The 27,843-nt window shown below is 39.7% G+C and overlaps 1 protein-coding gene across 8 annotated transcripts; it reads left to right on the top strand.

Annotated features, from left to right (window-relative positions):
- Positions 1-47: 47 nt before the first annotated feature.
- Positions 48-27,614, top strand: nes (lysophosphatidylcholine acyltransferase 3 protein nessy). Of its 8 annotated transcripts, none has more exons than XM_086993361.1 (12): positions 48-286; positions 2,168-2,330; positions 16,447-16,661; positions 19,005-19,139; positions 20,173-20,187; positions 20,992-21,173; positions 21,403-21,487; positions 22,178-22,291; positions 22,480-22,675; positions 23,237-23,364; positions 23,755-23,904; positions 24,307-27,614. In XM_086993361.1, the coding sequence occupies exons 2-12, from the start codon at positions 2,261-2,263 to the stop codon at positions 24,496-24,498; spliced, it is 1,482 nt and encodes a 493-aa protein (XP_086849487.1). In that variant the 5' UTR covers positions 48-286; positions 2,168-2,260; the 3' UTR covers positions 24,499-27,614. The 8 variants fall into 8 exon arrangements, with proteins under 8 accessions (XP_086849487.1, XP_022668725.1, XP_086849486.1 ...); XM_022812990.2 differs by having other exon boundaries at positions 49-286; positions 1,991-2,330; XM_086993360.1 differs by lacking the exon at positions 48-286 and adding an exon at positions 455-655 and having other exon boundaries at positions 1,991-2,330.
- The last annotated feature ends 229 nt before the right edge of the window (positions 27,615-27,843 follow it).

Here is a 27,843-nt window from a genome sequence, read left to right as displayed (position 1 = left end):
ACAGATAGGAGCAGCCGGACGGTGGCGGGCCGACAGATCGACACAGTGCCGAAAAGCAGCCAGTGCCAGCCAGTAACGAACGGGCTGTCAGAGGGCCGCTCGCCGTAGGTTATTGGGGTGTGGGTTCAGTGGCAGACAAAGGACGCGCAGGCTCGGGTGCGCCATCACGAACGCTACTCAAGTCTACGGTGTACATACAGTAGTGTGGGATATTTCAGCATTCGAGAGAACAGCAGGACAACAAGTAACTGCCATGAGTCGCCGATAACGCCCTCCGCGACAAAAGGTGTCGACTAGTCAATAACGGTGGTATAGATAGAATGCTTGTGAGTCGCTTAGTGAACATATACTTGTATACACATATACTTTTTTCGAATGAAGAAAGAAGGACATGACACGATCGTAAAGCGACCGACAACAAGAGGAATCTAATTGATTGGTCCGCTCTACACAATTCAATGTCCAGCGTGCTTGTCTGGTGTTGCACGGCACGATTCTGTGCCAAATTCAATGAAGCACGCTGGCACAGCGTGGTCCTAACGTGCGCATGCGTGTGCCCAGGTGCATTCAAGTTTCTCGGGCAAGCAAATAGTCTAGAAGATGAAACAATAACAGCGGCATTCGCGCTGGAGGACGTTTGCCTCTGATACGATAGGTACTTTGTATTGTCCGTTTCATTGACTGTCCTTCTCAGCCCTCTAAGTGCGCCGCCGCTCCACTCCGGTGTCATCTAAATACGGTCGCTTCAAATGATTCCAAACATTTACTGATTATTTACTGACTGCTGCTGCCGGTGCCACAAAATACGCACCGTACGAGCATTAATCTCATCAGTTCCTGTATTTGTTATATTCTGCGAACGGCGATGACTTCGCAGTGTTTATAAATAAATTTTCGCGTTTATCGATACATACTGAGCGTTGCGGCCTTTATGGTCCCCCTTTTTCGGGTGTTGTAATTACCGCACAGTGTGTACAGCATCATCTAATTTCCCTTTGGTTGCTCTATTTTGATTTACCACGACGGCTTGAGCGTTTTGTGCCCCGGCTTGCATTCGTTGTCACGGTACACACAGTGAGAGGCGCGACAATTCTATCTAGACGAATGAGGTAAATTCAGACGCTCATTATGGTAGACTGTCGTGCCTGTATACGGAAACGGATTCGCCAGCACGTACACTTAGTCCTCGCCATGTTTTCGGTCAAAGTGGCGTGACAAGAGCTTTGCCGATTTCGTCGTGACGGCTGTCTATGTGTTGCTATCTGCAATAGATCCGTAAAACTTCTCTCTATTGCTTCGGGCCGGTAGCTCATGTCGATTGAGATTATAAGTCAATCAAGTGGCACGTATAGATAGCGGCGTTTGCCTGCCATTGTCGCTGCTGCTGCTATTGTTGTTGTTGGACAAACGCAGACGAGTCGAATCTGCTACTGGGTGTATTATGATAAAAATTAGTGTATCTAAGCGGCCTAGGTAAGCAGCTAAGCGAAAACCAGTGAAAGATTGCCTGTGGTGTTGACGTGAACTCTGGACGTGCGGGAAAGCAGATTTAGCGTGATTATTCAGCGATGCCTCAGATATTGTCTTGATTTAGGGGTGCAATGGCCAGTTAGTGGAGGCCAAGACCAATGAAAGTGTAGTCAATATCAGTAGCAGCAGAAGTTTCCTGTAAGAGCTAAGAATCGTAATCGTATGCTGCGGACTGCGTATGCTCGGGTTTAATTAACTAATGCTAGGTGTAGTTTGCATTCCTGTTGGTGAAGTGGAAATCTACTTGGGATGCATGGAAAAAATGGTGCTTGATTAGGATGGTTAGCAATTGCTCGCTGAAGCAGTTCCAGAACAGGTTCGGGGCACAGTTTGTTGAAAAATAACCGGTGGAAAAAAATAAGTGCAGGTGTAAGGAAGTTGGTGCGTTGTGCCAACGTACTGTGATAAGTTTAACTTGACTTGACTAACTAGAATTTGGATTTCTTTTCCACCCACTCAGTCAGTGGCGACATTCGAAGCTGATGAACCGTACGAGTACGCTGTGCGAGTTCAAGGGAACCGAGTGAAGTCAGCAGGGATTTAAGTTCGCCAGCGTGAGGCAGACTAAGAATAGTGACCGATTTGAAGGAAAATAAGTTTTCTTTTAACCGACAGTCTAATCGAACACCATTTCAAGGCGACAACTCGGAAAGGAGGATCGATCTTGTGGAAGGAACATAGACATTTGACCTGGGCAAACCAAAAAGCAACATAACGGACTCACCGCGTGATGGAGGCCGCGGCTAGTGTACTAGGTTGCACGCCAGCTGCGCTGCGGTTACTTATCGGCGTTTTGCTAGGTAAGTTAAACAATCGCAAACTTGCGAAAGCCTCTAGTTAGTGTTCATCGTAGCTCGTAAAACAACTGGAACACCAATCGGTTTTTCAAGGCTGTCTTTCTAAAAATATTGAATATAAGGAAGCATGATTACTACTTTTTTGACATTTCTATATATGGTTTAATTACAATCTTAATTATAACAATCCAGTCTTGTATGTTGAGCATTACATCGTGTTCGAATCCAGGTTCAATACGCAAATTTTCCTGCTATTCGGTCTGGATATACGTTGAACACAGCAAAACATGGCGTGCATCTTTGCTCAAGCTGGCCCTAATGAAGTTGAAAAAAACGAAGACGTAATATGCTCACTCTACTTATACAAACCAAACAAACTCTAGCGTAGCATACATTCAGACTAATCATGTGTAGTAAACCTATTTTTTGCTGGCGCGCTTTAAGTATGTGCGCGAACAGATTAGCAACGACCGACTGCGGTATAGTTAATAATTTATTAGACCTGTTGAGGAAGTAGGAGTCACCAGGTCATTCTACAACATGAATAAATTTTCTTGCCTTATTCAGAGATTAAATAATTTAATGCCCCATTTGACAAGCACAACCCGCTACGGCCATAAAGGGCGCAGCCATCACGACGTAGTCCGATGACAAATTGCCATCGAATCTGGCGAGTCCGCGGTTCTACATGCTGCAACTGGTAGCTCCTACTTTTATTTTATATATAGCCCATAATTTATTGCAATAAATCATGTAGGGTATATTTTACGAGAACTAGAATCATTATGGAAAAAAAGCATATAATTTTATCACTTGGTGTTTTAGGTACAAAAATGAGTTCGATTGATTGTGTCTCGTTTATCTTAATAACGGCATCTATATTTAATTATTGAAAAAACAACAAGATATGTAGTTGAGGGTTTCCTTGGGAACATTAGCTATTATGAGAATAAGTTAGTCACCATTTTAATACGTAATCACCAGAACTCTACAAAAAGAAACATGTGGCAATAATTTCCGTCTAAATAATTAACGTGGAAAACGTGAAGTAGTTTTTATGTTTATCTGTTTTACTTCATCAAATATTTTATAAATGAAAATGTAACCTTTTTTTACTATTATAAGATAAGAAAAAGAACCAAATAGCAACATCGTCTCGAATACGTGAATTTTGATTTTTCATCAAGCAACTAATAAAACAGAAATAACAAATACGGGATCACAGCGCCACAGGGCGTCGCCGTTCATCCCTGTCCGCCTGTTACGTGAGACAGGCCATTTATCGCATCAATTTGAGTCTAAAGCGTATTCGAAAGGTGGCGAAGGTATTGTCCTCCTAAATGAGCACATTAAGGAAAAAGAAGAGTATGTATAGTTCTCATTCTATAGGAAACAGTTTGTTTCCTTGCTTTAAAATTAAAAAAAAACTGACCATTTGGATCGCAAGCGGATGTCACAACCTGATCGATATTTGTGACGGTCGTAGGTGTTAGGTCGATAAGGCTGAGATTCCCCGCCTGTTCCTCGCAATCATCGTAGAAAGGCGACCGAAGTTGTGCTTTGTTGTTCGAGTTGTTTGGACGACTCGAGTTCTTTGGGGAAAGTTCTGACTAACTTCATGAAATAAAATCGACAGTGATTAATATTTTCGTGAATGAAGAGTCATGTGATGAAGGGTTTAATTAGCAGGACAATTTTGCTTGTGAAAATCGTCTGGTTTGTGTTCATTATTTGTCAGCATTTATGTAGTTATCGAAAGCGTTTCTTTTTAAATTGTTTCAGCTTTACTAAATTTTGTGTTGCAGTTTAGACACTAACTGTTAACTATATCATTCAAATAGCCTTCGGATCAATTATAACACCGTTTTCTAATCGTACATCCAAGGTCTAATTTATTTAAAATAAGTATCAGAAAAATCTTTCACCTTTGATACAAAGGCTCTAGGTTCGTACTGGCATATTTTTTACAAAAATTACATTTTTTAGATTTTTCTTCCTCATAAAGAGCGGTCTTCACGCGGAGAATTGGCATATCGACAACTCACGATTAATGCTCTTAATCTTGCTTTTTTAAGTCGCTGTCAATGACACTAACATCCATATAATAGCCAAATAATTTAGTCTTTGTGTGATTGTGATCACGGACGCACCACCATTCTTCAATTATGACTCGCCAACTGTGAAATTCGATTTCGTCTACATTCAAGAGATCTGCGAGTTAGGTGCGTGCCTGTCGTCCTTACCGCCTATTTCGACACCGTCGCGCTGTCCGACGTTTTTCAGTGAGCATTCGTATCTCAGGTACTTTCGTCGACAAACAGATGAGCGATCTCTTGAACCCTTTCAGCCCTGCCAGCCTAGCCAAAAAACGGTCATGTCTATTTTTCATGCTTCGTGTGCTGACAAGCTCGCACGCAAGCTCGGTTGTTACGCGTATACTTCCCTGGCGTCGCTGCCGGTAAAATAACATATATAGAGTACAATGCGATACTTGGTCAGTTATGTAAGTTTACCCCGCAGGTAGCGCTAGAAACTTTTACCTTTTTGGAAAAAAATAGCAGCAGTAATACTATCACCTAAACAGTACGAGATTGAACATGGTCATGGCATGCACGCTGTTGAAAGGTGTACACACCGTTCGAGAAAATGAAAATAGAAAAAAAAAATGCTTAGTTTCGCACTTCGTGGCAGATGCTCTTTTTTTCTTTAGATTAATTAAGAATTTTGTGTATACTAAAGGAGGTCTTGAGGCAGTTACAGTGTAAGAAAACCTGGACGCCCAGCAGGTGGACACCTGTGAGTCAGAGGGACAGCAGTTGGACCAGCCAATCATACAAAGAGCTTCTTGTGAACGATTGTTCGCAGAAGAACACAGTTCGCTGATTCCAAGGCCACAAACAGCATTGTCTTGGAGCCTCATATTGTTGCGGGTAAAAAATATAAAGTAGGGGGATGATGCGAGAGGGGGCTCAAGGGTTTTTGTGACCCAAACTCTGGGAAACGTCACGGCGTCAGGGGAAAATCAGCGATAAGTCGCTGGTTCAACGTAGCACTGCCAGTTTGCTATAGCTTTACTTGCGAAAAGGAACGGACCGCACGCTACCCGATAGAACATACTTTTTCTAGCATACGTCAAAGATGTTCACCTGTCCAATATCACATTAGAGCCTCGATGTGTCCCGTAAGACTGATGACGGCTTCCTTTGCTGCCGCAACAGGGCGAGACCATTCGAAGGAAAATGTTAATGAATATTTCGCATTATCGCATTGTTGATGCGGATATTCTAGCTGATTTAGAACTTATTGCTAAATGCAAGCTTACACTTTATGCAAAGAAATTAAATGGAAGTTGTGTGGATGATTAACAATGATCAATACGGAAGGGACTCATTTTGATTTTGTAGTCGACCGGACTGTAGGAAAAATCGAAACTACAAGTACCTATCGGATGACTATTGATATCGCAAACTAAAGCACTGTAGTATGAAGCCGGATTGTTTAGTAATCATATCTGCTCCACGTGAGGTCCATGCTTGTAGAGAGGCTCCTCTATCGACGTCAGCTAGATCGGTCAAGGTTTCAATACCATTAATGTATATTTTGGTCAAAAACGCAAATGATAAATATGTCTGCCTGACCCGTATGGCCAGATGACCAGACCTGATTAATAGTTATGTATTCTTTATTAGCATTATTTTGCACTGTTTTATCCACGCATTATGCTGCATTATGATATCCCCTGAAACCCCTGTTAGAAGAGCCAGGGCGACTTAGTAAAACGTCGGTGCTCAGTCGACTCACATCGTAATGTGAGATTCACGATGACCTTCCTTATTTCGAGAGCTTCGTATACGTTTTCCGAGAGTTGCGCTGGGCACTTAGCAGTCTTCACTAAAGTGTGCCACCTTCAAGATTACTTAGCGTTATTTCGAGGTAATCGCTGTGAATCACTTTCGAGGAGTGTTTGTTGAGCACCTGGTGGTGCATATTCGCTACGTGGACGCGTATCTAGCGCATAGTAGGAATTCAATTTCAATTCTGCATTACCCGTCATTCAGCGTTCGCCCAGTAAGCCATTATTAAGCCGATAGTTATTGTAGATAGGAACGGTCGTATACATTCGAACTGAGGGTTATCAGTGAACTCTCATAGAGATTAAGTTGGCCCTGCTAGATCGAGCAAGTCAGATGGTCCGATTTGAACGATGCTACGGAGTTCATAATTTAGGAACGTCTAATAGTGTCGAAACGTGATTCACTCGTAGTGAGCACACTACACGAACGTCCAAAGCGGTGGCCATTCTCATACTTTTCTGGGTCTGATGTCCGTTTCATTTGTGGGCCACAGTCGCTGTTCGGGAATCGCTATATCATGTATGTACTATTAGCTCGCTGTATATTTTAAGGATGTTCTGCACCCCATAAAAACGCAGCTGCTCCCCTGATCTGCACCACCCAATTTGACAGACTGAATCGAACAGGCTGCCAGCGGCCGAAATAGCTGGCCACTGATCACTGCCTATTGTACTCCAAATAATATTTAAAAAGTAGTAAAAATTTGCATATAATTGCTGGCATGATTATTGAATAGGAAGAAGTCGTTTATGTGTATGTGCATTTTATCTTTGCCAGACAGATGATGAAGGAAGCTATAAGCCTGTTTGTAGTAGACGGTTGCTTCGCTTAGAAAAAGAAAATGATTGTCAAGTTTGATAGGTACTACATCTTACTGTCCGTTTTCTGACTGTTGATCAGCCAGTTCCCTACAAGTGGTGGCAGTATCGTGGGTGGTAGAGCCTAACCTAACCTTCGGTGGCGATAAGCGGAGTAACGACATACGGCGAACTACCTACTTTAACTTTTAACGACCAATGCCAGAGAAACACGACGGACATTTATATTGTAAACTGTACGTCGATATAGCTTTACAGGCATAAGTCATTATCTTGGTTTGAATGATGGATCCGTTTAGGTACAGCATAGAAAACTATCGAACTTGTTTCATGCCGCTTTGTTGTTCTTTGTAATCTTGCACAGAGAATTAGTGGCGTGGCTGTTTAGCACGAAAATGCTGCGAAGGCAAATTTCAATTACTCGTCGATAGTCTCGTCATTGTTTAATCGCTCGATATATCGTCGTTATTTTTGCTCTTCGTTTCAGGGCCCACTATATAGTTTCGGTGAGAAAAGTTTATTTGAAGTCATTCAAAAAACTTATGTTCTCGAAGAGTAGCTTTTGTAAGCGGTTCTAAGAAGGGGCACTGATAACCTACGGTACGCACGGACTAGCAAACATGAAAGTTAGGTAGCGTAATTAACTCAATTCTTCGAAATGTGAATGCTACGGATTAATTTAAACAATCTTATGTGGGGTTTCTGCAAATGTATGAGGTTAAATATGTTTCTTTTTTAATCAAAATAAGTTTTTGTTCATTAACTCGTGCAGGAATTGGCTGGATTACAAATGACCTTAATGTGGCTTGAGGGAAATGTAAGACCTTGTTTAGATAGGTCTACATGTTCGATTACAAGCTTTGTGTACAATACAAAATGTTGCAAGCGCCTATTTATACGAAGGTCTTAATTAACCCTTTATCTACCTGTGTATCGTTTATACATTTTAACTGAAACACTTATTCTGAACGAGTTCATCGTAGACCTTAATGAATTAACCTATGGTGCTGACAGCTAGCACCGGAACTGTCTGAAATTCTTTTCATCTCCATGTTGTATTTTTTCATGTAATAGACGACTACGCTTATGCCGATATTACGCATACTGTGACACGTTGTCACGTATAAAAAGTCCCCGTGATATTCGTTACATTTTCTTGTTATATATATATATATATATATATGATGAATGTTGTCTCTGCCCGATATTAACGGTATACATATATATCACAGACTGCGTGACGTATTGCGTTTTTTATTTGACTTTGTGTCGGTTTGTCACTGCCGATGCTATCGCACTCATCGTTATTGTAGACAGTAGTAGGAACAACACCTTCTCAATGGAAGTCTACATGTTATGGTGATCGGTTGAAGCTAGAAAGGCCTTCCTGTTTCGTTGGCAATCAAGTTTAAGTTATTCGAAACAGAGACGGCCGACAGATCTATATTTGGCGTCATCTAGGTAAAGCAAAAGAGGGCAGAGGTCAGGTTAAGCCTCATTGCCCTTAACCTCCAAAAAAAAAGAGGCCCTTTCAGCTTATTTTTCTCCCTAATTCTATATAACATGGTTTGCAACGTAATACCGTTTAAGTGTACGTAAATACTGAACATATATTGGTATTATATTGGACAGCCCGGTTGACGCCAATCTCATGATGAGGTATCATATTAGAGATAATAATCCTCGTTACAGTTTTGCTAAATGAAGTTGATGTGATGCGGTAGATAGGTCATGAAGATAGCGGGCTAGGCTAGTTCAAGTCTGCGACTACTTTAGCTAATTGTTGTTAAAACAGCCGCGGTAGAAATAAATTAAAAATAGCTTAGCAGTGATTTCTAATAATAATAAGCAAATGCGTGCATCCTTAAACAGTCAACAAATTTCTCTATCGGACTGCCGGGGTTGCGGTTACACAGAAAGCAATTTCTCGTTGAAAACTACTCTCAAAGGGGATCAGAAAAAGAACCGTTAACGGCTCCCTGCCGTTAGCAGTAGCTACAACTGAATTACACATTCTGCGGTTGCTGCTGTAATCACGGGATGATCGACAGAGGTTGCTGCTAAAAGCAACTTAACAAAGTAGAGGGGTAGTAGATTAGTTAAATCTAGGTGTGTGTGTTCACATGTATTTACTCAAGTCCGTATTATACTCGCTAGAATTTTTTAGAGAAAATGGTAATGAGTAAAGGAAATGATGACAGAAGTGGTACTGCGGGCACTATTGAGTAGCCATAATAATGGCCCTTGAATGCTACCTAAGATCATGTCTATACCAAATGACACTTAGTCTTCCGCAGCGTTTTTGTATTTTAGGGCAATCGCTACAATTACCGGGTGTTCTTTTACTTCGCATAGCAGTATAATACAGAGGAGTGGAGTTAGTAATAAAATTGTTGGACATAAATATTCGGGTTGTTATATATCAATATTAATACATTTCGCCTATTTAAATTATGCTAACTTCAACTGCTTTCGTCGATTGATTCAGACTAATTAATAACGCTCAAGTTACTTTTTTAGTCTCATAAATTACATATTATTTGCCGTAAGCCAAGCTTACAGGAGCAGTTACTCGTATCTATCTTTGGGCTATAAGATTAAGAAGTGTTCAGCCAGAACTAGTAAAAGTTATGAACAAGGAATTTCTTAACTGTAGCTTCAAATTAAATGACGTTGTTTATTTTGATTAAATTCATGTGCCAATCTATTTTAAGATATTTTGATGGTAAACCAGCGTCACGGAGCTGGCAGATTTTTAAGTGTTCTATAGTGCCTTGGCAATGAAATAGCGGATGTCCATTCGGTTCTGATATTCTTTCCTTGTCCAGTTCTTTCGCCCCTGTGTGAATGCTTTCCCTTATGTTTGTCATTCGGTAATGGCAAAAATCGTTGATGTTGTAATACTCATTGGCTTAGTAGTCATGTGCCACCTTTAACCGAAAGCGATGCACTGGCTGAAAAAAGGGAGAACAGGTCATATTTTAGTAAAGCACAAATCAATAAAATACAGAACGTTCTGTCACTCCGTCCATGTTTCATACACAGCTTTTCTATTATGGAAATTCGCTCATAATAAATCTGTAACGTCTAAGTAGACTGCGCTGTAGAACAGGGCTACATGAGAATGCGTTAGAACTCCAAAGTAGATAGTGTCTTATAACCCAGAAAGTTGCTATTTAGTATACACGTATACATAATATATGCATCGTCAAACGAAAGTCGAATGTAAATTTATACCTGTATTTCATATACAACCTAATGATACGAAGGTTTGTTAGCTACCTACGACAGGATCTCAATGAAAAATTTTTTTCACATACTAATCCAAGTCTATCGTACTGTCCTGGCCTGCCTATATTGTTTTGTTTGCGCTTTCGGAGCGAGATATCAGCTGTGAAGAAGTATGTTTTTGCCATATCTTATTCGTAATCATTGCTTCGTCAAATGGAAAGCTTTTTGTACGCCGCTGCTGTACAAAGTACAAGGCAACGCAGCAAGCAAGCTCCAACAAGATAAGATCTTTGATGCAAATCATGAGAGCTCTTCTTACCCTCGCCTAGAGCACCTCTAAAAGCTAGTCTATAAGAGTCTAGCGTAACTGCTACCAATGACATTATATAAATATAACGGAAGTCTCTATTTATTTTTTTTGAATATTGCCACATAACTTAATTCAAAGTTAAACGCTTTACAATTTCTATTTTAATAATCAAGACCCTCTGATCCTTGCAGGCTCGTATTTGTTATACTCGACCCAATAGCCAGTCCATACGACAGTGGGCTATATTTACGTTTCCGTCGTGTATAATCAACTACAGGAAACGATCGAATCAAATCAGAATACTGGTTAAGTAGACAATGCCTATAATTCGTCCTGAGTAGCAGTCCAATCTGTTGGAATGTGATGTTACTTGGCTTTCCTGACGCTCCTGTGGCTAATCCAGCTAGACTTGACTGTGATAAGTATGCAATAAAGTAAGCAGAATACGTCGATTCTGTAGAATGGGTACGAATGTTGGGAGTACTCCAGGGTGTTCAAAGCGTACGGATTTCCGAGAACTTCTCTGAGTTTGCTAGTCGATTCGCGTTGGGTATAGGAGCCGAAGATGTCGCTTCGGCAAGCATTGAAAAAAACGCAGTAATTTGCATTGCCTTAATTACGCGGCCCATGAAATTATGGTAGCAAACAATTATCCGGTGTTCGCACGTGCTCAAGCGTTCGTTCTTGCTTTTTGTTTTGTTACTAGAAATCCCAAACCTCTTTGGACATCAGATTGTTGCAGGTACATCTTCATATTCTGATTTTTTTGGTATAAGGTCCGTACACGTTCAATTTTCATCGTATTATCATTATTTCATCGATACTCCCAACGTTTGGGCTTTGCTTGATTGCAGGGGAATAGAAGCAGGCGCATAGTCAACTGTAGGTCCAAAGGTAATCGCGAGGCGTACCCGTAACTATGGGTTCTACCTCAATTTAAGGCTTACGTCTTGTACACGGTCCAATTATTTCTCTAGCGTGCCGCGTTGGCTATACTAATCTACGGGACAGTAGATTCCTCGGATTGGCTGATCAGTCTTAGCAGTCGAGCTCACCGATGTAAGCTTTGTTTATAAAATTATTGTCCAACGAGCATAAAGCTAGGCAAAACACAAAGGCTGAGTGCTCTTACCGCTAAAGGTGAAAACATTGGCAGTGTACGCACCCGTCGAGGTTCTGGCGGCTTTTCCGTAAAAGCACTTTTATTGATCCGCGAGACAATCGACAACCTAAGTCGAGTTACGTCGTTTGTTGTAGAATGCGTATAGACACGACAGAAGCTACGTATACTGTCCATGAACGTTCTTTCAGCCATGTTAAGTAGACCTTAAGTATATGAATGTCTTTACCAGTGATCAAAAATTAAAGCGTATTTTTTTTTACCTCGGCTAGTTGAACGAAGCTAAATAGGTCGTTATTGATCAGAACGCTATCTCCAGAAGGGCGACGTGATAGACTTGCTTCAATAGGATATTAGAGTCTAGCCGTTAACAACTTAACCAGTAGGAGCACCAGACTAGAAGGTTTCTGGTTTTCTTCAGTTTTCAGGATAGCCTGACTTTGTCTTTTCTTTTGAACCGACTAGTTGATTTGATGTAACTAAGCTAAATAAATGTGCCAACGTGATCAACTATTTGGTTCGTAGGCAACAATTCAGAGTGAATCAAGCCTTCCAGTTCCATCAAGCGGTAAGTATACATTTTTTTGGATGAAAATCTGTGTGGAACCTTAGTCTTGGTTTCTTTCCTGTTTACATAATAACTTAGTGGGTAATGTATTTGCCTGCAAGTCCTAGAGACATGTTGTGGTCTAGGCTTGAATCCGGATATAAACATATTTCGTTTCGAGCTGCGAGCCAGCCGTCTCATAGAATACCTAGCGGCGATACCGGGCATAAAACAATCATCTCTTGGAACCCACCCAATCCGATCTCTAGTTCATGTTGTCATACAGATATCACTTCTTGATGATTTTGTGCAAAAATCAGTTATTGTGGCCGCGTGATGGTTAATAGCAAGCGAAATAAGATGCAGCGTTAAGTCGTTATTCTCTGTCGGATTCAGAGGGTTTCTGTATAAGTTTAAGACTCTAAGGTGCAACCCTCTTTGAAATAAAATGGTACTTACAGCCCGATATTGCTTCAGCACGTTAATAGAGTAAGGAGCGCGCTTTCAAATCGTAAAGGGATAACCAAAAACTGAGAAGTGAGCCAAAAACTTTTTTACAGCGCGGGAACTTTCTTTCCAACATAAGTATCTTTTTATACGCAGCCAGTTCATTTATTTCGACCACATTCGAAAAGTACCGTATGGATATAGCACACATTTCATGGCTTAGTCGCGTGAGCTACTTTACATTCCAGTAAATAGGTAGGTTATAGGCCTTTCCAATAGATTCATCGATATCTTAACTGTCCGAGGGTTGGCAAGCGAACAATTATAATAGTATATAATGGCTTTCAAATTCAATCCTTTGAAAAGTTGGGAAAGCATTTGCAGTTTTAGATAAGCAATAGAGTCTAATATATATGGTTCTCACGGGACGTTCTGCTGTGCAGCGACAGTTTTTGTGGGAAGTTTAGTGGGGATATATTGTAAATTATAGAAATTAGACTAATAATTATACCAGTTTTACTAACTGAACACAGCCTGATTCTGTCGTTTCTAATCCTAAACATATCTTTTTGTAGATATTTTAGATAGAAACCAAAAAAAAAAAGGTTTGAGCTCTGATATGGTCAAGCCGGATACGTATTTGCGTCAGCATTGACTATGGTTTAAGATACTAATGCAGTAAATGACGTATTGACTACTTTTCGGAGAAGTGCAATCGGCTGGGTAACACTGTACCCTGGAAGATACTTTCCGCCAGACTGCCTCTATGTCAACGCAGCAAATTCGTCTGCTACTGCTAAGCAAAATAGCAAACATAAGCAGATTGGGTTAAGTGTGTTCGGGGATGGCTTTCGTATTCGAGTGGGATTATTCGAAATGAGTGCAAGTTTATCGTTTATACATCGGAAGATCGAAAACCGTTAGGGACAAGAAAGGGTAGCTTTCAGGAAAAGTTTTAGTTCGAAAAGAAGATGAGATTTTGTTGATGAATGAATTTTTTCCATTCAACTAGCAGAAGCAAGTGCTCTAAACGTAAATGAAGTTTCAAAGCATTCGATTTTACTTCGTTCAAAAGCAATAATCGGAACAGTAGTGACCACAGCTTTCAGATTTTTTCAAAAATTCATTTCATGTTTAGTCTGAAGGTAGACTATTTATTAGGCAATATCGCCCCTTCGCTCGGTACTTCTGGCCGATGAACTCTCACCAGTTCGAGCCCCCTCCACCAGCTCATTCCGACAGTGCAAAGAACAATTTTTAAAGCTATTGTATTTATGTTACATGGTTGTCTTTTACGGAACCATGTGTTGCTTGGATGGTCCACCGGCACCGGTGCACCCAATCTGACGATGTTTATTGTTGCTCTCTCGTTATTTTGCTCATGAGTTTCGCTATGCGCCATTACGTACAGGTTGAAAACGTTACACATGTTGTATATACATAATAATCTATGCGTTGATGACAACCTAGATCTAGTACGTCTCAACACCACGTGATACGACGAAAAGTGAACATATGTCCTACGTGTTTCCTACATTTTAAGCCTTTGACTGTTCAGCCATTGTTGGACACAACGTCATTTTCGTAGGAATATCTCGCCGGGCTAATAAATAGTAGGATCTGATTTCGATCTTGCTAAATAAAACCAATATTATCACCGGTCTGAAACACGACTGGTGCTTTTCTGGTGTGCTTAGTCCCGTACTGTACAAATATGATTTGAAGAACGTAGTCATATGATCGTCGCGAATGAACGAAGTAATTTCCACGGGCTAGAACACATGGATCACTCTTTATTTGCTCGGCCAGTTCAATCAAGGTGATTATAATATGTCCGAGCATTCAATGTCGCGTGGAAAAAGAAGCATGCCGTAGACTTTTTTTTTTATTAATTTAGTATGCACACATATACGTAAATGATTTCATCCTAATATGTACATTTTCGAATACATCGAAAAATGTCGAACTACCAAGTTCGCCAGGTTTGCCTACCTTACGTACGCCATTTCTAGATCGCTATTTTTTACTCATTGCCGCTGCCTAGATCGCCAAAAGGGGTATAAATAGAACCTTAAGTGCATAATTTTCAATCGAAGCGCGTTCTACAAGCCTAAGTGCAAATAAGCGATGATAATTACCTATTTCTATATTCGTTTTCCTTATAGCCTTTGCTCCAATAGCTGAGTCTTTTAAGAAAAATAGGCTTTTGAATATGATATTCGAACTGGACGAGCCGAGTGCGTTAGCCAGAATTTCTTATGTGGATGGTGATTCGTCGATTCTATACACTGCTGCGTGATAGGTACTCAATGGTAAACTGCTAAGAACTGTTGTAAATTAAAATTAAGTAAAAGCAACGTAACTAAATTTACTGCTATTTAATAGTATTTTGCCTACCTAAACGTTGAACTTTGCCAACAGATAAAGTCAACGAAAGGCGGATGTTCGGTGTATTGCGGTTTGGCGCCGAACTATAATTGCCACATGGGGACGATTGCCGCTGATATTAGGTTTTCTACTATAAGGAAAGGGAATCTATGACACTAATGTCGGTCGGCCTTTTTCCGGGAATCATTGACTTCCGCTTTCTTTATCTGCACCATATCAGTCACTTGATTTGTGGGAGTAGGAAGCGCATTAGGAAGCCGTTTGCAAGGCCGTTAGATAACAAGGTTGTATTATGAAAGCGAAAGGGAGGCGATTTAGAGGATCATTTTGACAGATACCTCTGCATTTTGGCTTTTATATAATGACAATGGATGAGAACATATTGTAGCAGACTACTGCTAAACGAAGAAAACCCTAGATCAGTAGAACAAAGAAATGTGAAAGCACTACTGGCAATTTGGCACTACGTAATCCGCCGAAAATGTATTGCTTATTGGCAAAGGTAAAACCGTTATAAAGTTTTGGATGTTTTATCCAGCACCAATCTTTGCTGCTACGACGCTGTTTTCATACGCCGACAATACATCTTACCACATTTACCAGCAATTCTATAATTTGAAGGTTAGTTTCTACCAGAGTTTTTCAAGTTTTTAATAAAGTGGCCGTTCACTAGTCAAATTGGATTGAAGCAATCATTTCCCGAGCCGTATAAGCACCAAATAAATACCAATGCTCATATACGGTATTGCCTATTCCAATAAGTATTTGGGACTTTACTATGGCAGTCTTAGCTTTTGTCGACTGGGGACCAGGCTGACTGGGAGATAGCAAAGGTTGAATATATCTCTCATATCGTTGAAATTGTATTGATGTGTAACCGACATGATTCTTTATATTGCCTGCATGGCTTGCTAGAAGTAAAAGTGAGGAAATTTATTATCTGGAGTAAACTTTCTAAGGGCGCATTATGGCTCGGATGCAGAAATAGGCAAACCGCCCGTAATCTACGTACATAAATGCGTAGATATTGTGTCTTCTCGTAAACACCATTTGAATCTATAATTCTATAAAGTGTATAAGGACATGTGTACTAAAAATAGTTAGCACTTGTTGCCTCATTCATACAAGCTCTCTTTGTCATTTTGGTAAATAGTAAAAAAAATTGAGACGAAAATTCAAAAATTTGTTAAGACTTCGCACTTTTCTCGTTTTCTCTTACCTTAATTTGAGTAAGATAAGTCACGTAGTATCTTCATCGTTATCGGTGTTATCCCTAGAGCAGGTTGGTAGAAGTCATCGCATAATACTTATCACGTACGCGCACATAATGTATATAAACTTATCTTTCAGCTAGTTTTTATTCATAACATCTAAACCGCTTCTGTCGTTTAACTGGTCTTTCAGGGTATCCGTTGGCTGTAGTGTACCGTTGGTATGTTCACAAACTCGTCCCAAATGCACAGCATATTTTTTTTACGGTTACCGGCTTAGCGTTAATTATCTTTAACTATCGGTGGGATTCTCTGCACTCGTTAACAAACATCGTCGTCGTCTACGTTTTTATGCGGATGGCAGGACGAACCCTCGCTGGCCTTGCGGCTACCTTCATCTTCTCACTTGTAGGTCTACTTACTCAGTATAGTTATATTTTTGTATAACTTGAAACGTGAAAATTTCTAAATTTTTCAAATGCGGAAAGAAATAGCTATAAGAACAAAGTTTACGACAAGCTCAAATTGTATATCATTCGGTAGAGATGGAAAAATTCAAAAGGCTTTAGGCTTTGTTGAAGATTTTCTATTGCTCATAATGCCCGAACTGAGTAGGAGATTTCTTCGTCCGTCTTGCTTTATTTAAATATTTTATTAATCGTAATTTATTCGATAATCATATTAGTTTTATGAGCTAAAATTAAAAGGAAAGTTGTCAGAAACACTCTAACGCTACTAATTCCTGTCGTATGCATCATTAGAATCGAAAAGGCTAGTTTGTTCAGCCATACAGGTATGACACGTTCCCTCCTTAAGGTGCTCTGTATCGTTCGCTCAATATTATTCTCAGCAACTAATAGCTTCCGTGTAATGCTTTGAGGCTTCTTCCTCGAAATACATCGTCCACAAACTTGGCTCGTTTCACATCCACGTTGAGTTCTACGCTATTGTATAGTAGTATTTTGTTCTCATTTCATTTGCGGCAGTCATAGTCGAGCCATATTAACTTAATTTATCGAAGCGATCGAGTGTACCATTCTACCCAGCCGCTGGTTCTCGGAATGAAAGCTTTCATTGCTCTGTCAAGAAATAAGCATCGCGCCGTATACAGGGTGCGGCATCTAAATTGGGCTTTGTTTCCATAAATAAAACCAGATATTTCAACATTTTTCATGGTTATGCTTATTCAATATAAGCTCTATTTACTGCGAGTTTAACTTCAAGCAAAAACGTAATTTTCAAAATATTTTTCCATTAATCCGTGAGTAACTTTTTAGCTATTCTCATGTATCAAACGATATTGATACGCGTAAACCTGTTAAAGTGTCGCTCTAGTACGCTACATATAAAGCATCCCAGAAAGTTTGTTTTAAAGGTTAAGACGGTCAAAAGTCTTAAGGATCCATAGTGGAGGAAAAAAAATTAGAAAAATACTAACCGGTAAAGCTTATCAGGATAGTCTTTGTTCTCCTGCTCAGAATGACTTTATCTAATAAATCTAGCTGTATTAAAAATGGCTTTTTGAACTATTTAGATCTAAACTTTTTTGATGACCTTTCGATTTTCTCCATGTAAATACTTTTCGGATTTTTCAGAGATCGTGAGAAAACGGACGATAACGTAGGCTGCCGATTTTGAGCACAAAAGGTTATTTTAAATTTTCATGGGCATTTTTCCAGGTCGGACAATCGTTGATCCTTATATAAATTGAGAAAACAACGCACTGCTGTTAGCCATGTTGAATTTATTGTAAAAATAACTGGTTTTCGTGTAGTATCAGGAATTTCGTGTAGTACCACAGACGGCCCAACAAGGCCCTGATCTAGATGTCGTACTCCGCATTTTACATATTTCTTAAATGGTTGGCGACAGAGCACTATCGAAAACGTAGGATATACGTATGTAACGTACGAAAAAGCAGAGTGTACTAAGATACTCCACACTACCGAAATGTGACCGAGTAATCGAGAAGTCGACACTTCAAAGGTCACTCTTAATGTTTAATAGCTAGCTTAGACCCTCCTTACTGAAATAAAAAATAACGGCTCTATACGTATCATCATTTGTGAACATTATAGAAGTCTGTCTGCATTATATAATAGGATAATTTACCTGGACGCTATCAGCAGTTTTGTGATCGCCAAAGAATCTAATTGAATATACAGTAATATGCTCGATTGCATCTAACTTGCGATATACGGCAATGAGTCTAAATATTCAATCTTTTGCGGGGCAATCTAAAACGTGGTTCGTTTCAACAACGCGTCGCCCAATGTTATATTTATGCTTATTAAAGAAAACCAGTTAATAAAAAAAGTATATGCTATATACGTCGCATATAAAACTGTGCCTGATGTCGCTCATAATAATTATGACACTATTCGATGGCTTTTAAACAGAATCGTAGCAAGTCAAATCTAATGATGCATAAGGTTTACTAGGTTTCATATCATTCACTGGCAGTTGCCTCATCACAGAACAAAGAAAGATTTAATCGCTAACCAATCTGATGCTCTGACGCCACATTTAGGTATCTGTGACGGTTAACAGAATGTCGGCAAACCGTCATCTTCATCATTTAAAGTGTATTGCCGTACGAACAATTTTTTCTAATATTGGCCCTGCGTTACAGCTTCGCAGGATTGCTTACCTATTATAATACCCGTAGCCCGCTCGATTTGTCCTTTGTTCTAAACCTGCGTTTCACACTGCCAACACTTCCGTTCGCTCCGTCTACTTCTGAACTAACAGGGTTATCTATTGATGGGCTACCTCTTCACGGCCACGGACAACTACGACATCAAGTGGACAATGCCACATTGCATTCTCTGTCTTCGCCTCATCGGGGTTGCGTTTGATTACTACGATGGGGGAGCCAAGGACTTGGTGAGTATCGACAGCTATTACAATTGCTTCGGCTGTTTTCATTGTGAGAGCTATTATGAATATTAAGTATTATTCATATATATCCTGGTGGATTTCATCCTACCGTTTGGCGCCACCAGTTATGCCCACTTAATGATTTGAGGGAGTGGGAAATTCTTTGCATCCACAGCCGTTCAATGCTCACTGGGTACGAATTTGTCTGAAGACCACAAGCGGGTATAAACAGCGACCTGGACCAGCTCGCTCGGATAAAATAGTAAATGGCAAAATTGTAGTTGCAGAAATAGTGATAATAATTGTTCTATTTAGCATTGCCATACTTGTTTGTGTACATGGTACCGAATGTAACCACTACTCGTAATTGTTTTACGAGTGCTTGTTTCAATGATGAATTAGTTAGTGTCTTAATCCGCGTATTTGTATAGCTATCCATAGCCCCGGTCAGTTGATGAGATCAGCTAATGGCGATTGAAATGTGTATAGATATTTAATGGTGTTTGACGAATGTCACGAAAAATTTATGTTTCTTCCACAATAAATTTTCCATGTTGGAACAGTGAAGCCAGGCGTTCTTCTCGGTATCAGAGGTTCGCGCATGATGTGTATATATAGATGAAATGAGAGTCAGCCATTTGTTATCTTGATACTTCATGCTTATTCTGTTGAACGCCAATAATGGAAGTATCTTGTAGCAAGCTAAGCAATTTACCTAGGCGGGTGTTAGTGCCATTAACATAGAACTTAAAGAAATGCATTGGCGTATAGGGTTATAGAGTCCTTGATCCTTGGATCCAGCATCGAAAATAAGATAAAATAAGCTGGATACACCAGACCTGAGGGTTACTTAATAATAAGAATAACAATAATAGTAATAGTTATTATTAGCACTGCTAATAGCATTATATCGTTACTATGACGATAAAATCGATGTTAGCCACTTATGTATGCCAATTTTTAATTACGACACGATATAATTAGGTTTTGCATCTTTCTATAACCTGTGTACTAACTTTTAAGTTCATTTCACTTTCAGGTTAACACTGTCGATGTATGTTAAATTTTCATTTCTTTTTTTGAATATTTTTCGTATTGTGCATGTGTTCTCGTAGTTACATAAGAACTCTTATGCCAGTGAGTTGGTGAGACAAAATTAACGGTATATTTATATCCCAAAATAATTATCTTTTGATGTTCTGCGTATTTACTGTTAATGCTTTTTATTGTTGATTATTGGCTGCTATTGACCATAAGACGTTCTAGAGCGAAAATTCATTTTTCTCGTCAATGCGACTCCACTGCTGATCAAAGTAGGCGCCACTGAAGTGTTGAAATGGTCCAACGGGACCTTTTATTTGCCTGACGGGACAATTTGCAGTATTCGTGGAGAGAACTCACAGTTGAATTGAAATCACGTTTAACTGTAAGTGATTTAAGGTTCCTTTATTAATTAGACTGTCTTTAAGTTCTCTCCATGAATACTGCAAACTGTCCCGTCAGGCAAATAAAAGGTTCCGTTGGACTATTTCAATAATTCGGTGAAGCCTGTTTTGATTAACAATGGAGTTGCACTGATGAGGTACAAAGACTTTGTACTTACCACCAATAGAATCAAGCAGGTCACTCGTGTACTTGCCGTAAAGTAGAACAACCTCATTCAATCGTTGATCAATCAATTAACGAATATGTATGTTATTATTATCAGATTAAAAAAGTATTAAAAATGTCGACGTCTTGCCAGTCTCTCTGTGCTCATATAAAACTGTTTGTATCGTAGCTTATACTTGAACATACACTCAGGCAACGTTCCGATCCACCTACGAAACTATTTGCTTTTGCGTGCTTTAATTTATAGAGCAAGCTGCCGCCCGATCTTCAAGCAACCGCTCTGGACAAAGTGCCGAGTCCCCTCGAAATGCTGGGTCACTCTTATTATTTTGGCGGCTGCATGGTTGGGCCCCAGTTCTCCATGCGCCGTTACCAGGACTTCGTGCAGGGAACTCTCTGGCCGAGTCAGAAAACAGAAATAGCAAACAGGTGCACATGAGTAGCTACACAGTTAAGAATAACTGAACAGTATTCGTGAACAGCCATATTCTTTTATACCTTATTACATCCTATGCATTGTTATATATGCATAGTGTGTAAACACAATGATTCTTTTTTTGCGCCTGATTAATTGCAATGCGCATTTTGCATTTATGCTTCTACCTAATTGTTGAAATGATCTTGAACACCATCTGTATTCGTATCTGTATTTTTTCAGTGTGTCGTATTCTATGAGCCGGCTCATTATGGGCTTGATAATGATGGCTTTCTATCAGATTGGCGCAATATACGTTAATGATAAGGTAACTACTACACAGAACGAAAAGGATAGCTAAATCTAAAACGAACTGATTTAGAATAGGCGTCAGAAACATTTGTGTAACGTTGCGCCTGTAAGCGGACCAGCAGAATTATGACTAGATAGGCAGTGTGTTCAACTTACTTAAACCGGGGTCAATACTAAAAGAGAAACGCGTGATAAACATTGAATGTCGTGGAAAAATTATCTCGTATCGTAACAAATCCCGTCTCGTTATGAATGTAAGTATAGTGCAATTAATATATATCGGAATCATTATTGTGTTTGGAAAACGAAACACCGATCGATCAATGTCTAGTCATTTTTGAAATAACTAGCTGCCTGGCTTTGGGATAATTTCGAACTTTTTAGCGGGTATCCTATGCGTAATAGTAATTTTACCCTTTTCAGCTAACAACCTCAGCTTACAGCTCTAGCTACCCCAGCTAACAAGTCTTAACGAACATAGCACCTAGCTATCTGCATCTTCACTTGGTTATGCGAAAAAAGTTCAGTGTGGTCTCCAATGTTTATTGGACTTAGCACCGTAATTCCAAGGTTTTTAAAACAATTAATTAATACATATACTAACAGGAGTATACCCATGTTCCTATTACTGGATTGCGAGTATGGTGCTATGAGGCGTCCGAATATAATCGCTGGCTAAATGTATAACCGATTATTTCTTTCAAAGGTGATCCTTTCGGAAGAATATCTCACACAGTGGAGCTGGTGTGCTCGATGGCTATTTCTAGGGCTGTTCGGAACAATCACACTACATAAATATGTCGCGTGTTGGCTTATGGCGGTGAGTTCGATACAGCAACAACGATTGCAAATTCAGTCGAGCGAAATTTATGTATAAGCGACACGGATATTTTTGTATGATTAGCACAGAGCTTTAAGCTAAGAGTAATGTTCATAGAAAATTTCCTATGAATGATCTAATACCGATCTGATTTCATGTGCCATCACTATTGCATTGAACATTTACAGGAAGGCAGTTGTGCACTGAGCGGGCTATCGTACAATGGACGCAATGCCCATGGCATCAATCAGTGGAATGGACTTCAGAATATCTGGGTGTGGCGTTTTGAGATGACGACAAACTTCGATGGCTTCATCCGGGCCTTCAATATCAACACCAATAAATGGGTGGCTCAATATATCTACAAACGTCTCAAATTTTTAGGTATGTTTTTGCTTTCTTAAAAGGTTAATATAGAAACCTTATTCACGGACATCGGATTTCATACCTAGGTACGTGGCATGGTAATGTCAGGCTTTGATCAGGGCTTTCCGACAACTTCGATTCAAAGAAACCCTTCACTAATAAAGTGAATATTGTGATTACAAAATATTTATGAAACATTTGAAATACTGATTTCGTTTAAGCCCAGTTGTATTTTTCATCTCTCTCTAGAGATGTCTACAGTAACGCATGAGATGAAGGAAAAACATTCAGTCAATGTTAGAATTTTCCTTTACGATAATCTTCTTGGTCTGTAAATCTACGTGATGTTCACAGTGATTGACTCGAACGCGATGCCAAGCCTTCGTTAAATTCGAGAGTTAAAATTAGTCGAAAACATGGTACATTTGTTGTGTGACAGTCGTAATCAAGCAGTTGGATTTCATGACTTGTCCTTTTCTGAAAAGCGCCTTAGAAATGATAGATGCTCCATTTCGTCTTTCTGCTGTGCTTCACATCAACTCTTGCCTTCTGCTTGAATTTTTCTTTCAATCTCAACAGGTAATAAGAACGTAAGTCATATTGTCGCATTGGGATTCCTTGCCCTTTGGCATGGATTTCATATGGGGTACTACATCTGTTTCTTGAACGAATTCCTTGTAATGAAATTCGAACGAGACGTTTCCCAGGTAGGTGACATTTACTTATAAGGTTTTACGTAGTGTGACATCGTCATCTTTTCGGCATAATAGATATGAGCGCGTCGTTACTTTATTACTTATATGAAATATATCCATGTGAAGTCTCTTGCATATACAAGGTGTGCTAGAACACAATGCCATTACACTTCGTAATATTATTCTCCACGCTGCTTGGGGGATGAATGATAATGGCGTTATGAGATGTGGGCAAGAGAATTACAAACAAGTCTTTGCCCGTATCTTCTATATTGCCTTTTTCACTAACAGAACTTCCATTAAGTCTTTAAAGCCGGGCTATATATAGAAAAGAATAGAACAGAACTTGAGGGTATTTTTAATTATGTCTTGTTTGGTCACTGTTTCACGCAACATCTGTAGATTATCGACAGTTTTCCGCGTGTCCGAAATGTCGTTTACCATGAAAAGCTTCAATGGCTCCGTTTGATCTTCATGAAGATTTATGTTGCCTCGTTATTCGGCTATTGTTTGGTGCCATTTATTCTACTCAAGCCGTATAAATTCCATCAGGTTAGTAAGAAAGCTAATTTATCGCGGTTGTCGCAGATTTTCAACTACACAGTATTACTAGTTATCTATAACTACATTGGTTGTTTACTTATCATATAAGGGTAGATCTACTAGATCTACCCTTATATAATAAATAGTATAGTTCGTTGTGTATTTTCTCTGTCTCTCCTTATAGAATGTGATTGCATATTACAGCCGAAGTAACCTTATATAGAACCGACTACGTGGACCCTGTTTATATGAATCTCAATGCTAGTACTAAAAGTGGAGCACATTGTACCGATATGACTACTGATGATTGTGAAAATAAAATTGTTAGTGTATCTTGTCAACTCCTTCACTTCGGCTGCACAGCAAATTATTGATACTCAGTTATTTCAATTGTCTATTCTATTATTTTAGGTGTACGCTTCATTCTATTACGTTCCATCAATTCTACTCGCTATATGGTTCTTCTCCTCGTTCCAAGCGATGCCATTAGTTAAACGTATGGCCCGCGATAGCTCCAACGGCTTGGTAAATAGAGACGCTTCAATTGGCAACGGTGGGAAAATCGGCAGTGACGACACGAAGGCGCAGGACAAGCAAGACTAAACATTGAATATTACAGAAAAAGTGAACCTTCAGATGAAATTGCCAGGCCGTGATCATATCAGTTTGCTATTTCTTCTCATGTCAATCGTCGGTTTCCGCCCGCCACCATTAGCTTACGTTGCCATTAAAGCGTATTCACGCCTTGCCAAGACGGAGACTGTAACGAAATCGTTAACATTACTAAGGGCGCAATCACTTGACCAGTTGGCTGTAGCCAAATGATTCGCGAAATCGTTATAAAAACAAGCATAAACTTGTCAAGCAACAGGCTAAACAGGATATAAGCTGTTGGAAGTCTCCAGTCATCGTTTTCGTTGCGGCCAGGCAGGACAGAATAGGCTGTAGCCTGTAGTGTGGAGCCGTTGCATTTTGCAGGCCGAGACTTGCTTGGCAGGCAACTAACCAAGATCGTGACTGTGTCCTAATTTAGGGGAAGAAGAACGAGCACAACGTGACAATAGAGAACGCGTGAATATATCGTCTGCTCACTGTGACGAGCGCGAAAATTTGAAAACAACATGGAGCCGAACAAGTTCCCGTCTTGTATTGTCGCTGAAGCTACAAACATTTGAGAGTAACCGAAGACTGAATAGGTTGAAAGCGTAGGGAGATACTGTTTGACGCTTGCCATTCTCAGTTTTGCAGAGACCATCATACCCTACCATCATGATCATCAACAATCAGAGACTGACTATTGAAACAAGACGGTCTTGTACTAGTTCTAGGTAAAATAGCTTGTCAGTTAACAGACGTTACTGGCTGGGTCGAGGGAAGTTGAATCGGACAAAGATGTAAGGTACGGTTAGATGTGATTGTGCTATCCCGCCTAAGCGATTGTATCTCAACGCAGAGGAGGAACGAGTGGATATAAAGGGCAAAGTAGGGGAACGGTTAGATGGGTTGGCTTGTGGTAAATGCTACTGCATCTGCAGTTACAGTTGCCAGTGAATAGTACTGCCGTCTCAATTGACGATTGTTTCGATGCGTCGTTAGTAATATTCCTGATATGATTGCAAGATGGTGTTTGGACTTGGCCGAACTAGATAAAAATGACGTGTGACAGATTAATATAACGAATAACCTGATCGCGATGAGATAACAAATACTGAGCTCGAATATTGAGCTAGTTGGTCGAGGCGGGATTTGCCTCCAGTTGCCTTAGAGAAAAAGATTTAGATAGACCTAGAGTGTGTTTTAGAAGGTATGGAACGAATGATGCTTGATGCGGGAAGGATGTAGGAAGCAATGAAAGAGTGAAAAAATCACCATGAAACGTATATGTCTGCGCTCGTCGTCGATATATAGGAAATCCTAATACAATCAGTGTTCATGTAGGTCAATTAGGAAGTTAGCCGACCATGCGACCTCTGAATCCCTAAAAATTCGGAAAAAAACATCCTCAAGAGAGAAAATGATCTGGGAACGATTAAAAGAGCCAGCTTTAGCTTCAGAAGATAATTCATCAACAATAACTATATAGATACACACGCAGATACGCAAGCGAGCACAGTAAATCAGTAAGATAATCGTCTATGCGATGATTGGCAGCACAACTCAGTAAAGAGAAAATGAGGGTCTTCTTTTTCGACAGTTCGAACTATATGGTAATTAGAGGGCAAGTACAATCTAGTGAAGAACGCAGGATGCCAGTAAACGGGGCCGAAAAGTGGGTCTCATCATCGCCCGCAGTGACTGATACCAATAAGTAACGTACGGAGTTTATTGCCCAGTGGTCCAGACTATTTAATCCGTTCGTGCAGTTAAACGCACGTGTTTCTGTCGTTCGATACCAGCCTATACAGATGTTAACAGACAAGAGAAATAATTAAGAACGGATCTCGTCATACCAACAAGACGCTTGTTGACACATGTTTCTTTTTCATGAGATTACTTTAACGAAAATCATCTTTGGAAGATCATGCGACACAATTAATTTTTAATATGAAAGCGAAATGCGGCGGTGGTGTAACATACATTTTCTAAAAAAAAAAAAAAGCAAACCCAAAAATTATTCATATACAATTGGGCATGTGTGTCGAAGTGACGAAAAAAGTAAAAGCACAGTTTGAACGAGTATCCGAGCATCCATTCAAGGTGTTTAAGCCTACAATTATTGTGTATTATTTTTAGCATGACAATATAAACTGATATATGAATTTTCGAGGATTATTACTGTAATTGTATTAGGGAAGGGCGCAAAAAACGATACGACAAATCATACAGAACTGGATTTCTATATCGTATTTGTTTGTTGCATTTTACGCAAATTAAGGGTGCAAGAATACGACGAACACAACATTTACGTATACGCTATGAGTCGTTCCGGGTCAGTTCGGAAAGCTGGCTTCCATCATGAGACAGTGTGCCTACACCCGGATTCGAACCTAGACAGTCCCGATTTTTAATTTCAGCAGATAAACACTGCATACTGCACTAAGATCGGGTTAATAATGCTACGGTTAAGGGGCTCATCTTCTTCGCATGAACTTCGAACGTTTGTTAAGACAGAGGATACGCATTGGAGCAAAAAAAAACCGATGATGAACAATAGAAATTTATCTTTGGAGCTAGCTTTAGCAAAACAAGTTAGTGATGAGCGTATAAGGCACACAGTACGCATCGCCCTCTTAAACGTCAAATCGATGAATCAACGTGTTTTTTGTGTATTATGATCGAATGGTACGCGACAATGGGTGATGAGTGGTGACACGCCCGAAATGACTAACAACAAATATAAGTGAGAACGTATAATGTTGCATTACAATAATTTATAAATTGCAAAACATTGATATAGCAGCATTGCGTACTTCGTTTTGCACGACGAAAGAAAAATGTCTCTGCGTGTTTGCAGCGGACAGACGAGCAAGCCACAACTGAATCACTCCGTTTCCAAAGACGTCGTGTGCGGGTATCATTCGTATCGTTACGAGAACTGTTATTATTATACACATGTATCGATGGTAACCCTCCATTTCTGCTCTCGAAGATGAAATTCTCGGTTGCTAGCGCGCGGCGACAGCAATGGCAAGAGAATTCATCCCTGCTGAATGGTTTTACCATTTTTATACAACAAACAATATGAAAATAAACAACCGATGTTATTATTACTGACGCTATTACTACTGATGTCATTTTATACAAGTGGGTGCTCGAACACGCAGAAGAGTAATATGTACAATCATATATATATATATATAGGGTGGGCGATTTAGCAGTCGCTGTCTGGTTGACAAAGTAAGATACTAAAGGTTTCTTATTGATAAATGGCAATCAGCTTTCTGTCAAACATGCATGTCCATACGCATTATACAAGCAGTGATAAATGACGAAAGAAATTTTCTACCT

Source organism: Varroa destructor, unplaced genomic scaffold (assembly GCF_002443255.2).
Source record: "Varroa destructor unplaced genomic scaffold, Vdes_3.0 BEIS01000006.1, whole genome shotgun sequence".
Lineage (NCBI taxonomy): Eukaryota > Metazoa > Arthropoda > Arachnida > Mesostigmata > Varroidae > Varroa > Varroa destructor.
The sequence above is the reverse complement of the archived record's forward strand: the minus strand, read 5'-3'. Positions and strand labels throughout refer to the sequence as shown.

Bases quoted from the DNA above. Each gene is read 5' to 3' on its own strand.
- nes (XM_086993361.1), top strand. From the start codon at position 2,261: ATGGAGGCCGCGGCTAGTGTACTAGGTTGCACGCCAGCTGCGCTGCGG. The intron at 22,676-23,236 runs GTATGTTTTTGC...CAATCTCAACAG, and splicing joins CAAACGTCTCAAATTTTTAG to GTAATAAGAACGTAAGTCAT. The intron at 23,365-23,754 runs GTAGGTGACATT...CAACATCTGTAG, and splicing joins TCGAACGAGACGTTTCCCAG to ATTATCGACAGTTTTCCGCG.